This window comes from Nanorana parkeri, unplaced genomic scaffold (assembly GCF_000935625.1).
Source record: "Nanorana parkeri isolate BGI_ZX_2015 unplaced genomic scaffold, ASM93562v1 scaffold405, whole genome shotgun sequence".
In the NCBI taxonomy this organism is placed as follows: Eukaryota; Metazoa; Chordata; class Amphibia; order Anura; family Dicroglossidae; genus Nanorana; species Nanorana parkeri.
Genome location: NW_017306673.1, coordinates 901,543 through 914,857, shown reverse-complemented (window position 1 = coordinate 914,857; position 13,315 = coordinate 901,543). Strand labels below are relative to the sequence as shown.

Here is a 13,315-nt window from a genome sequence, read left to right as displayed (position 1 = left end):
AACAGCTAGAAGAATAGAAGGTTTATATGCTACAAATGTTTACTGTGATGAGGGGTTCTGAAAGAGGTGGCATAAACTGGAGCTGGAGGTTAACCCTTTACAACAAGGCCCCATGCTCCAGGTAGGATTCAACTTCTAAAACGTCAGTACACTCATTCTACAATAGCCGCCTGTTTAGTCATACTAACCCCTCTCCACAGGGAAGAAGTGTTACAGGGCCACTACTCTACACACTTTGCATTCATTCCCCCAGATCACATGTTGTAAAAGAACAGCTTTCTCCTGCAAACAAATCTAAGGTTAGTGAAACGCGTTGAGAAGGGAAATTACATCAGACGTCATTATGTGCTCATGCATGCATGGTGCCAGGACTGATAGTGACTGTATGATAGAGATGAATGAAGAATGAAGATTATACTGAACCATGGCTGGTTGTTTCTGCTGAGGAGGAATTAACAAATCTGAAAAAAAACAAATGAACAAATTTGCAAGTCCATGGAGAAATTCATCAACTGTGAATTTTGCTGTGAACCCCATTGAAGTCAATAGGAGGCAAATGTTGACGAGCAATTGTGGCCCCTTGGGGGGTTGTTGGGCAAGCTACTGGCACTTAGCATAGAGAACCCGGTAGTGCTGTGTGGGAACTTGTGCCAATGCAATAAATAAATAAATAACAGCAGGGTAAGGGGTCTTTTTTTATGGATTTGAGGCCATATACAGGTGAAACTCGAATAATTAGAATATCGTGCAAAGTTCATTTATTTCACTAATGCAACTTAAAAGGTGAAACTAATATATGAGATAGACTCATTACATGCAAAGCAAGATAATTCAATCCGTGATTTGTCATAATTGTGATGATTATGGCTTACAGCTCATGAAAACCCCAAGAACCCCAAATCCACAACCTCAAAAAAGTAGATTATTACATGCAATCAATAAAACAAGGATTGTACATAGAACAATATCGGACCTCGGAAAAGTACAAGCATGCATATGTACTCAGTACTTGGTTTGGGCCCCTTTTGCAGCACTTACTGCAATTACTTTTGCACGATATTCTAATTATTCGAGTTTCACCTGTATGTACAATCTTCAAGGACTACTTTAGTACATCATACTTTGGCAGCTTATTTTTTGCTGTTGAATTAATTTAAAAAAAAAAATCAGCACTCCAATTCACTATTATCTGAATCATTTCAGTTCAGAAAGGCTTTTTTCAGGTGGTTATAGCAACAACAAATGTATTTTCATCAAGCACAGTAAGGACAATCTCTGTTCTCAGAAAGTTGTTGGAATTTAGCCAGAGTGCCTTTCATCCATACACCTGATGTCATGGACACATGCTCCTTCTCAGCAAGGACCTCTTAAGGGAAGCAGAGAAAAATTGCAGTGGGTCAGGCCAATTAGTGACATCAGTTGTCAGAGTTCCAGTTCTTCATTAGGAATGTTCTATTTGCAGGCTTGTTAAATTAGGAAAACTGCAATAAAAAACAAAAAAAAGGAACTCTGCAAACAGAACAAACATCATGATAAAATAGAAATGACTCCCTACTACTATGCAAATTGCATCAAAATTCACTCTGCACAAGTGTACACTGGACCCAGAGCTGTCTTTAGCGCAGGGCCAAAGGGGCAGTTGCACCACATTGATGTGGGCCCCTTTAGCCGGCAAAAGATACACACGCTGCACTGTTCTGTTTACTGTGCGATTGGCATCACATAAGTGTTGTTCCACCTCTGCCGTACACCGCATAGCGTTACCACGTGATGTCTCACACCGGGTCACGTCTCCCTCTGTTGTCTCCTCTTATCTGCTCTGCATTGCATGGTGGGTGTGAGTCGGGGCGTGGCGGGTAGGAGCTGCCCAAGAAAGTTTTTCTCCAGGGTCCAATCAATATTATCAATATAGTGATAACACAACTATCCATCCCTCCCCTCGTGCCAATGTCCTAGGTGTCATCCTGGACTCAGACCTCACCTTTCTTCCCCACATCCAATCACTACCCAAATCTTGCCGCCTTCACCTTCGCAACATCTCCAAAATACGCCCCTTCCTCACCAATGAAACCGCAAATCCCCTGCTGGCTCTTTGGACTGCTAATGAACATAAACATAGAGGTGAATCCCAACCAGGGCCAAATTGTTGTCTTGTGGGCATTACTCCCCACTGGGACCTTCACTGCATCTCCCACCATCCCACTTACATTTCGTTACACGAGCTCCCTCCGGTCCCCTCTCCTCTGAAAGGAGGATTCTTGTGTCACTCACATTCTTGTGTCACTCTCCAGCTTCAGAAGCTGCAAAGAAGCTGATGGAGCAGATCTGTGCTTCATCAGCTTCTTTTGGGGGGTCCTAGGTGACATTAGGGGTCTTGGAGACCCCTGATGTCTCCATAAAGAGGACCTGTCACATATTTTGCTATCACATAGGGGGGTTTTATTAGCCTCGTATGTGATAGCAATAAAGTTTAGTGGAAAAAAAAATGAAAAAAAATGAAAGTCCCCTCCCAAATTTTTTTTTTAAGTTACACATAAAAAAGAATTTAAAAAAATTACAGGTCTTGGACGCCATCGCCACCCTTAAATCAGCAAAATCCCCGGGCCCAGATGGCTTTTCCAACCTTTACTATAAAAAATTTAAGGACATCCTAGCCCCCCACTTGGTACGCCTCTTCAATGTCATGAAGTCCGGCTCTCCCCTTCATTCATCCTCCCTTTCCGCTAATATTTCCATGCTACCCAAACCGGGTAAGGACAACTTGGACGTGGCCAATTACCGCCCCATATCACTATTGAACACGGATGTCAAACTCTTGGGGAAGATAGTGGTGATTAAATACCACCAAAATAAAGCTCTATCTGTCCCCCAAAAATGGTATAAAATTCATTTCAGTACAGCGTTGCATGACGGAATAAACGTCAGTCAAAGTATCGCAGCGCTGAATACTGAAAAATGGCCTGGCCAGGAAGGGGGTCTAAACACCTGGTCTTGAAGTGGTTAAGGGACAGTGCAACAGCTGTCATATGACCAGCTAGGTAATTATTGTAGACCCATAACATTGACAGAAAGTGTCTGCAAGGATCTGTCAGTCATTTTAGGGAACATTGCATTGACCTTTCATCAGATATATTTCTCATGTTAAAGGGTAACTATGGTCAAAAAATAAATATCTATTTCTATATTAAAAGCTGCTGCAGCCTTATACTGTGTGAGTTGCTACAAAATTACAATATTGTAGTCAGATCACTAGGGAAGAGGAGACTAAGGAAATGCTTCTTCCTGCCTGCAGCAGACTGATGACCTGAAAAGTCACTCACAGCAACTCATTGTTTGTCATTATTTAAAAAAACTCATTACATCAGACACTATAAACACTTTGCAAGATTGTACATTTCCTGTCATGACTCATGAGTTCATTTCTATCTAGTGAGAGAAATCCAAATTTGCCTAAGTGGGGGGTCACACAAATCCCTCTCTTTATTCAAAATAAAAAGAAAGGCACTGAAGGCCCATTCACACCACCAATTTGCCTTGTCATGGAAGGACACCATTCACACCACCATGTTGCGGTGGGAGCGCGGTGGTTTGTGAGCGCATTAGCACTGTGATGGGCTCTGCACACAGTGATGGGCTCTGCACACCAAGTACTATTATAATTTAATATCTTTCTCTTTAACACATTTTTTAATTATTATTTATAAAGGGTAAACACAAATTTTGATGCAAATATTAGACGAAAGTGCCGGTGCCAATTTCACGCTACTGACAATAGCGCCCTCTATAAGTATGTTTGAAACAGGAAAATAATACTCCTCTATCACGTGACGTACTTCCGCCCTTACTTCCGTGTAGGGAGCGGTGCTGCTTCTGCCCGCCAGTAACATGGAGGAAGGAGAAGAACAGCAAGGTTTGTCTCCGAAGGATGGGAGCGACACACCGAGCGAGCCGGCACCGGGACCTCCTGTATCCCCGGCCACGGAGGAGCTTTCGGGAGAGGCGAAACGAAAAAGTAATTTGTTGTTTCCGGGGCAGGGGAGTCCGCATTGGGGCTGTCTGCAGCAGGACACTTCCGCCCCATCAGCCGGGTGTATAGTGCACCCTACTCACTAAACACGGCTGACGAGACGGTTTAGGTGGAAGGGTAGGAACTACAGTAGTGACAAAAGTGAACCCTTGCAGTGGGCTACTCCGCCACTGTAAGGGTTAACTAAATTTTTTTCCTCTGAGGCTAAAATAAAAGAAATATAGACAACTGACCCTCTATCCTGCCTGGTTACTAGACCAGGTACCGCAGCCTCTTCTCCTCCTGGGCTTCGGTGGTCTAAGCCCTGCTGACATCATCACGGCTAATACAGTCTATTTACCTGCATGAGCTGGGAGGGATTTACCACAGACGGGAGGGGGGGAGAGGTGAGTACTCACCATCGCAGGACGTTGAAGGAAGCCCAACTTCAAGGGTCAACTTTTTCCATACCTGGAGTTCTTCTTTACAGCAGATATATGGTTCATTGTCAGTCACTTGCTCAAACCAGGGTTGTTTCTATACACAGAGCCCCATAATCCTGGGACTGTCCCCGGATATCAGGATCCTTGTCATGTCATGCATATCTGGATTCCATTTTAAACTAGAGGTGTGACCATTCCAGGACAGGGAAGGCGGGAGTATTCCAACCTCCTTCAAACCAGGCTTCAGTCACAAAGAATGAATAATGACATCATTATTTATCTCGCTGATGCCAATGGTGGTCTCCGAGCATGGGGCAATGTTTACGTTCCCGGCCACGGAGGCATTTTCTACTCCCATCTGGCCCCTAAGCTCTGAAGGACAGTGATCTGGCCTTGTGTTTGGATAGTTTGAGGTCCCCCGATCTAATCTTTAGTAGGCTGCTTAGATTCAGTAGTTTGGAAGTTGTAATTGAAAGTGATAAAAATGGCAGCGTTTGTGGCCAGCGTTACTCTGTCACTTTTATATTTAGGGGGATCATGTGACTTCTCCTGTCTGGGCCTTATCAGTACATTATTCAGTGTCATAGGCTTTAGGTTTATCTCAGCGAGCAGTCACTCATGTATGTTCTTTATAGAATGGTAGGCAGTTCTTTATAGAATGGTAGCATTCCTAGATCAAAATACTCGGCATCTACTGTATTTGCCGGCGTATAAGACTACTTTTTATACCTAAAACATCCCCTGAAAATCGGGGGTCGTCTTATACGCCGGGTATACAATGTATACCTTTAGTTTGTTTAGGCAAAGCTGGCCCAAAACGAACATCCCTAATCTGTCAGCCCGCTGGATGTGCGGTAATACTGTATGTACGGTAGCTTCGGCCACATACAGTAGCTGAGCCAATCACGTTGAGCGGTGTACACAACCTCTGCCAATCTAAGCAAGCTTTGTATTCATTAGTAGAATACATTGCTAGCTGTGATTGGCTCAGCACTTTATACTGTATGTAGCTGAAGCTATCGTACATACAGTATTACCGCACATCCATCCATGATGTTTTAAAATGGTGTTGCCTCGGAAATGGGGTAGTCTTATATGACGAGTATAGCCCAAAACCTATGTTTTTAAGTGGAAAATTAGGGGTCCGGTCGTCTTATACACGCATTCGCCTTATTCGCCGGCAAATACGGTACATAGTTACAGTGGCTAGAACCTCTTGTGCTTCCATTGGTACTGGTTTCCCTGTTGGGGAGACTTCTCCCACCCTGTGTTCCTGGGACAGGAAGTGAACGGAGAATACACAGTCAACAATAAATATCCAACTGATTCTTACCCTGTCTTTAAACTCGTCTATGTTTTTTTTTTGTTTTTTTTTATGGTACTTAGTGAAGCTTAGTGAATTAAGCTTCAAATATGAACACTTTTAGCTTTGTGTTTTCCTAATTAAAATGTATGACAGTTGGCACAGAGGAAGAGTAGATGGGGTGCTTCTAAAGTTGATCACACATTTTACAATTTGAGTATATAATTTCCTTTTACATTTGTCAACACCTCCTGTAGTAAAGACTTACCTTAACCATTCAGGGTATATCCAGCCACTGCAAGGGTTAAATGCTTGTTTATGTATTTATTAGTCATGGGGTTTAGAAATGAGCACAATATTTCACTTTTTTCCTCTCTATGTAATCAGCCAGGGGAGCAAGGAATAGGCGAGGAATCCCACTCCTGGATGTGATCAGGTCCTCGCATATAATGCAGAACCACTAATCTAAGGTTCAGTTATCCAATAATCAGTGAATACATAATGATATCTGTGTATATAATGCAGTATATATTGGCCTAGTCATAGTGGAAAGAAGGTAGGGACACTAGATTGTGAGCTCAACTGATTGGTTCCTTGTACTCTGTAAAGTGCTGCATACCTTGTCAGATCTGCAGATACCAGAAAAAGTAAACTGTTCCTTTTTCCTAGTTGATGTCCTGCTGAAGGCGGTTGGGGACACGCCAATCATGAAAAATAAAAAGTGGACTATCGAGAAAACGCGCACAGTGCAAGGCCTTATGGACTTCATCAAAAAATACCTCAAGATGGACTCTTCAGAGCAGCTGGTATGGTGTCCTTTCATTTGCTTTTAAATCGCTGACCCACAATTTGGCACATAACATAAAGAGTGTAATTGAATATTAGAAAGTCATCTTCTGCTCTTGCATAAGGGGGAGCTGTGTATTCTCTTATTGTGATATTTGAAAGCTGAGCTATCCTTAAAGGAGAACTATGAGGTGAGTGATTTTCATTCATCCTCATAGTTCTAGCCGACCTGTGACCATGAGACTGTCGCAGGTCGGCTCAGTAGATCGGGAGGTGAGCGAACACATACTGGCGTTCGCTGACTTCTCGATCCTGTGACGGGAGGGCCTGGATTCCCCCCTCCCCTGTCCGATCCTCCAGCGCTGACTGGCGGAACAGATGGGGGAGGGGGACGGGTACAGCTGGCTCTGCCTCTAGATAGGCAGAGCCAGCTGTCAGTCACGCAGCTGGGTGGATCCAGACGTAATTGTCGGGATCCTTTTCAGCTGCAGCGTCTTAGTATACCGCAAGCAGCAGCTTGCGGTATACTGAGCCCAGGGTGACGGGAGGATGCTAGTTTGTGTCCTTCCGTTACCCTAAGGAGAACTATGGGGAAAAGCCCTAACCACATAGTTCTCCTTTTTTAAATAGTAACATAAAGGCTTTTCAATAGCATGGCTTTGCTGGATAATTAAAGAGTAATAAATGGGTCCAAATGCTTGCCTTTCCTGGAGAAGATTCTGCTCCAGGCTTCCTCCAGTGATGGATAAAATACCCAACTTTTGGTCACATTTTCCATAACGGGGGTATCTGGTCTCAGGTCGGCTAACCCTTGCCTTCAGCAGAGGTAATGTGACCAAGACAGGAGGGGGGCTGCATTATCTCCGGAAGCAGCATTATCTCCAGGAAAGGTAAAGGTATTTTAACCCTTTTCTTGCTCTGCTTATGCATCTCAGGACTTCATAGAACTTTAGGTTAACATTTGTGCACTTTACTATTTGTCCTTATTCCCTTATTGCTATAGTATTAATGGCATTTAAAAAATGACGGCTCAAAGGAAATGTGTGCTAAAGTAAGTATGTGGGACACCATTATTGACCTCAACTTCCCAAATGATAGTTGCCTGACTATGCCTGCATTCAGTCATTTTAAGCCACTGACCCCAAACATCTCTTCAGATCAGGAGTTTTGACATCCCTTGTTGTATTTTTGTTCTGGGTCAGTGACTCAGGCCTTGTTCACACCGAAACCTTGTGCGTTCCGGAGCGGTAGCTGCTGGAACGCACCGCGATCGCTAAGAAACTTCTCCCCGCGTTCTGGGAGGCGGCGTGGCGGTGCATTGAATTCAATGGCACCGCTTCCACGCCCCCTGCCCGCGATCGAACGCCTGGCAAGACTTTGCTAGCGTTGCGTTCCACTGCAAACGCAAAAAATAGGGCTTGCTCTATTTTTTGCGTTTACAGTGGAACGCAACGCTGGCAAAGTTTTGCCATGCGTCCGATCGCACTGCGGGCGTGGGGCGTAGAAGCGGTGCCATTGAATATTTTTCCCTCTCCCTGTTTAGCTCCCAGAGGTCTGATGTATTGACCACCCTCCCTCCCTTAAATGAACGCTGGAGAAAATGTATATTTGTACTCGCTGTAAAAATAATTTTCTGTAGCAGTTCTTTTGGGGACACAGACCTCATCCATTGCTTTTTTTTTAATGTTGTTTTTGCCTACTTGCTGGGCATGTGGCAGAGTTACAATAGTTAATTCAGACGGTTATATTATCTTCCTTCACTGCTTTCCCATTTTTTTTATACATGTCTGGAGATTAGATATGAATCTTTTGCAGATATTTTTGTTCTAGTTATTTCCTGTTTATACTGCCTATTGATTTTTCCATAGCATGTCATTCTCTGAGATCAAAACATTTATTCATTTGTTGTAGGATTTAATGATCCGTAATTGTCCAAACAAAGGCGGTGAGGCTGATTTACTACAGGTGTTTAAAATCTTCAATCGATAAGTTGAGTGAGTATTCGCTTCAGTTAACCAGTCATGTGAAAAGCAAATTCCCATTCACTTTAAATACCCAAATCATGCAGATTAATTTGCTTTTCACTTGATTGGATAATTGAGTGAAGATCTTCAACTCCTTCAGTAAATAGTACATATATTCCAGCAGTCACCCACTCTCTCCATGTAGGTTGATACTTTATGACTGTTACTGTGACCATAAGATCTGCAATACATTCTTCCTTTAAAATCTTACCAGTTGTCATTTCTGTTCTGGAGAAATATCGGGAACAATTGATTTCTAACATGAGGTATGCGTTTCTGAGAGGTGATGACCGTAATCCAGTAGCAGTCAGTCTCATGGTTAGTATAAAGCAGGACCCTATCAAGGATGGTAACTTGACAGTCACATGGACCCGAAGCACAGTGTGAACATGAAATGAATGTCTGTAAGCCATCTTACCTTGTCACAGCAGGCATTTCATTCCGCTGGTTCTGCATGATTAAGCAACTGGCTGTATGGAACAAGTGCTCAAGGCTGCTCCTGTAGATCAAGCTCTCGCCTATATTCAAGGCAGTTCTGCAAGTCCAGTGATGTGCTGGCTTTTTTAATGAATGATGAGCGGTGAAAGGCCTCATATGCTGCCCACAGTCAAGTGTCCATAGTTTGTGTACCAATGACAGACCAATATTTCATATGAGATTGTAAAAAGAAAGTTGGGCAAGCTAGGTGAAATCTCAGTTAGGTGAGCCTAGGAACATGTTCTTTTGACATATAAGGGGTTTAACAGTGAAAAGTACTAAATATATTTTGTTCCCTGATCTTGCCCTGTATACGTTTTCTGTTGGACTTTATCTAGAGCACATAATGTTTTCTTAGCAAGCTTTCATTCGATGTTTGTATTATGTAGTATCCTGTCATTGTGAATTTGCACAGATTTTCTCTTTATTATGGTCAAAACAATGCAATAAAAAAATGAAATATTGCATATAATACTTTGTATATTCATTAAAATTATACAACTGTCCCAGAACCATTCTGGATTCCCTGAAAATAGTCTATACTGGCTTTGGGTGAGTTGTATCTCTATACGTGCACAATCGTTACTTTACAAACAAGCATTTAATACACGAAAAGGATTAACAACTGAACAAAAAAACTGAAGTAGCCTACTTAGAGACATAGGGGGGAATTTATCAAAACTGGAGCAGACCAAATCTGGAGCAGTTGCCCACGGCAACCAATTAGCTTCTCTCTTCAGTTTGTTCAGTTAAGATTTGACCATGAAACAGAGAAGCTTATTGGTTGCTGTGTACAGCTGCTGCAGATTTTAGTCTGCTCCAGTTTTGATAAATTCCCTTCATAGTTTTTGATTGGAACCTCTGCTGGAGTAATTTCAGTAAGTTAATTCGTGTGTGTGTTCGTGTTCTCTGTAAACAGGTTTTTCACAGCTAGTAGAATGTAGACACAAAGAAAGGTATTAGTCTGTGAATAAATCTCCCCATGCTGGCTAGTTCTAGTACTGCTTAACATTAGTACGCAATATTTCCAATTTACTTGTCTTTGTTTTAGTGCCGACCATAATAAAAATAGCTATATAAAACCACTGTATGTTGTCTTTACCTCTTAAGTCCCACCGTAATGAAAACCAGACCATTTGTGACCAGACCATAATTTGCAGCTTTGGCATGTACCGATTTACTCAGCAATAACTATTTAACCGCATTTCACACCATTTATTTAGCACATATGGGACCTTCAGTTAGTAACTTGTAAAAAAAAAAAATCCCTCATCTAGCCATAAAATATCTTGTAATTTTTTTTACAAAGTGTTTTGTGATTGGACAAGTGCAGAGGAGGAGTGAATGAACAACAGGAGCGCCCCTTTTCCAATCACAGAACACCTTGTATTATATTAAAAGAAGACAAGAGGAGGGGGGAGAGTGAGCGACTCTCCTTCACTGTACACTAGCTGGAATGCACAGCAGCAGAGCCAGAAGTTCAGAGCTGACTGTATTATCTGACATGAATACAACTAAGATTATAGCATCCTAGCGGCATTAGAGACAACTTCACTGGAATATTTTTTAAATAATTTTACCGTAAAAAAAAAATACCCTGTTTCCCAGAAAATAAGACCTAGTACTATTTTTGGGAATTGCTAAAATAAAAGACCTACCCCGAAAATAAGACCTAGTTGTGACCATTCCCAGGGCGGGTGGTGGCATAAGGGGGAACTTGAAGAGCCGCAGGAGAGAATAAGCGGTGCCAACGAAGCCAGTTAAAAAGTATAAGACAGTGTCTTATTTTCGGGGAAACACGGTATATACAGTAAACTCCCAGTTATCCAGCACCCACGGGGATCGGTATTTTCCGGATAACTGTAGTTTCTGGTTGCTTGAGAGGTAATAGTAAATCATATATATCTTTTTTTTTTATTTACTACTGTCACAAGGGGGCTGAGTAGATGCGATAGTAGTGACATGTCCTCGTTATGCAGATGTTACTGGTCTATTAGATGCTTGATGTCTCCTCTGAAAGTAGTCCAAACATATAGGGGACAGAGAGTCCTCAATCTGCTTGTACACCCGGGAGATGTGCCGGGATTTCTACAGCTCAGAAGCCGGAAACGCTTCAGGGTTTTAGAAGCATTCCTTGTTGTGTGTAATAATTGTTGGTTATCCATGTGCTTTAAGGATTTATTTTTCTACATTTACAGTTTATCTATGTGAATCAGTCATTTGCCCCATCACCTGACCAAGAAGTTGGCATCCTATATGAGGTATAAATAATGAAATGGTATTGAATTGTATAATGTTTCCCGTTGTCTCTTTTGGGACATATTGCTGACTACATTTTGCTACTATACATGTGCAGTATGCTCTGGAATGTAAGCATAATTGCATGGTAATTACACCAGATATCTACCACTACCGTGCATATGCTTGGTATCGGTCTCATATTGGGTTAGGCGAATTTCAATTATGTTCACGTGTGGTAACGAAAACAGCGTGGCTCCACAGCCTGCCAACCCTGCCATTAGGGCCCATTTACATCACAGTGTTGTGCTAAATGCATGGGATCCATGCGTCCAGGGCACGCTATCACATACCGTACGGTACCACGTGCTAGGTGTGCTGGTGCATTGTGGTTCATTAAAAAGTAATGCATGCACTACTTTCCAGCAGTGCACCACAATGCAATACACATTGTTGCGGTACCCAATGCTGTGCTGCAATTCACTTACTGTGCTTTGGGAGCGCAATTGAGAATGAGTGTCAGCGCAATGCACTAGCGCACCTAGCATGTGGTACCACTGACCCTGTGTGTTTAGCGCAATGCTATGATGTGAACTGCCCTGATGCCAAAATACTGACCCTACCACCTACCATCTCTATTATATGCCTATCATATACATTCTCCAGATGCCTGCCCATGCTGCCATTGCTATGGAGTCCTACTGCTAGTCATCTAGAAAAACAATTACATTGTATTGAGTTCTTTCTTTATTTGCCTTTTCTAAATACAATTGTTTTACTTCAAACTCTCCAATGCTGCTTTGCTATACCCACCATTCTCTGTTATTATTGTAACCATTGCTTCTCTATGTAAACCTGAAACTGAGGGGAAAATCAAAACCCCCATTTACTTTCCAGTATTCATATTTTACAATAACTGCAGAATAAGCTGAATGTCTCTGGTTTTTATTTTATCCTGTACACATGTAGATCCGTTTTAGTACTCGCTCATTTAGTTTTGGTTGGTAACCTATACCCTTACCTACTAGCGCAAATGCATTGATTTGTACAACCTAATGGTATTTTTTTTCTCTCTAGTGTTTTGGAAGTGATGGGAAACTTGTTTTACATTATTGTAAATCACAAGCCTGGGGTTGAAAGTCCAATGGTTACTTCTAGCACTGTTGCATTTGTTGGTCACAATGGCTTTCTTCACGTGACTGCTTGGAATGATTGGACTCCACTGAAGACACTTCTGAAATCCTGCAGTCCTTCGTACATGATCACAGTCTGTGTACAACACTGCACATTTATAAGGGAACATGTTATACTGAGACTGGACATTTTACTGGCCCAGCAAGACGGACTCATTTGTCACCTTTAGGTCATAGTAACACTTTTCAATGACAGGCATTTGTATACAGCTTTTTTTTTTCATGATGCTGTTGTCAGTAGAATTTTTCTTTCCCCCATATCAAACATAATTTCAGTACTCAGCCATGTCCAAAGACTAGCCAAACATGAAGATGGCTGAATACCACAGAAGGAGTTCTGCAGAAGCATCTTGGACTGAATTCAGTTAAATACAATAGTTCCTACCAGAAGAAGCTGTAATGAAAATTGGAAAGTCCCAGAACTTGACTCTGAGGGCAGCTAATTGCTTAAAGATTTCAGTTGTTTTAGGCTGAGGATAGGCTTCTGGTAGTATTCTTCATTAGGATCATCGAGCAGGAACTCGGGCATGTGTGGCAAAATAACCCCACTTTCTGCACTTTCCATCTCTGTTTGAAAGTCTATTTGTAAATGTTACATGTTTTTGGCTTCTTTTTTTTTTGGGGGGGGGGGGGCGGTACAGCTTCATCTATGCCCCTATTTCAGAGAAGGTAGAGTGGTTAGACTGTTTCCCCTATCCACTGTCCAGGAATAAAACTTACATTTATAAAGGGTTTGCTAGTAGAGATGAGAATTGTACTTTCTGAAGACAACTACTACAGTGCTGTGCAGGAAGGTTACACAGATGGCACATACCGATAAGACACATTACCACGCACCCCCTGCA

The 13,315-nt window shown here is 42.2% G+C and overlaps 1 protein-coding gene across 1 annotated transcript; it reads left to right on the top strand.

Moving 5' to 3' along the window:
• The first annotated feature begins 3,854 nt into the window (after positions 1-3,854).
• On the top strand, positions 3,855-12,512 carry ATG12 (autophagy related 12). The gene is made up of 4 exons (XM_018559585.1): positions 3,855-4,012; positions 6,422-6,558; positions 11,238-11,300; positions 12,355-12,512. Exons 1-4 carry the CDS (start codon positions 3,886-3,888, stop codon positions 12,412-12,414), a joined length of 387 nt encoding a protein of 128 aa, XP_018415087.1. The 5' UTR covers positions 3,855-3,885; the 3' UTR covers positions 12,415-12,512.
• The last annotated feature ends 803 nt before the right edge of the window (positions 12,513-13,315 follow it).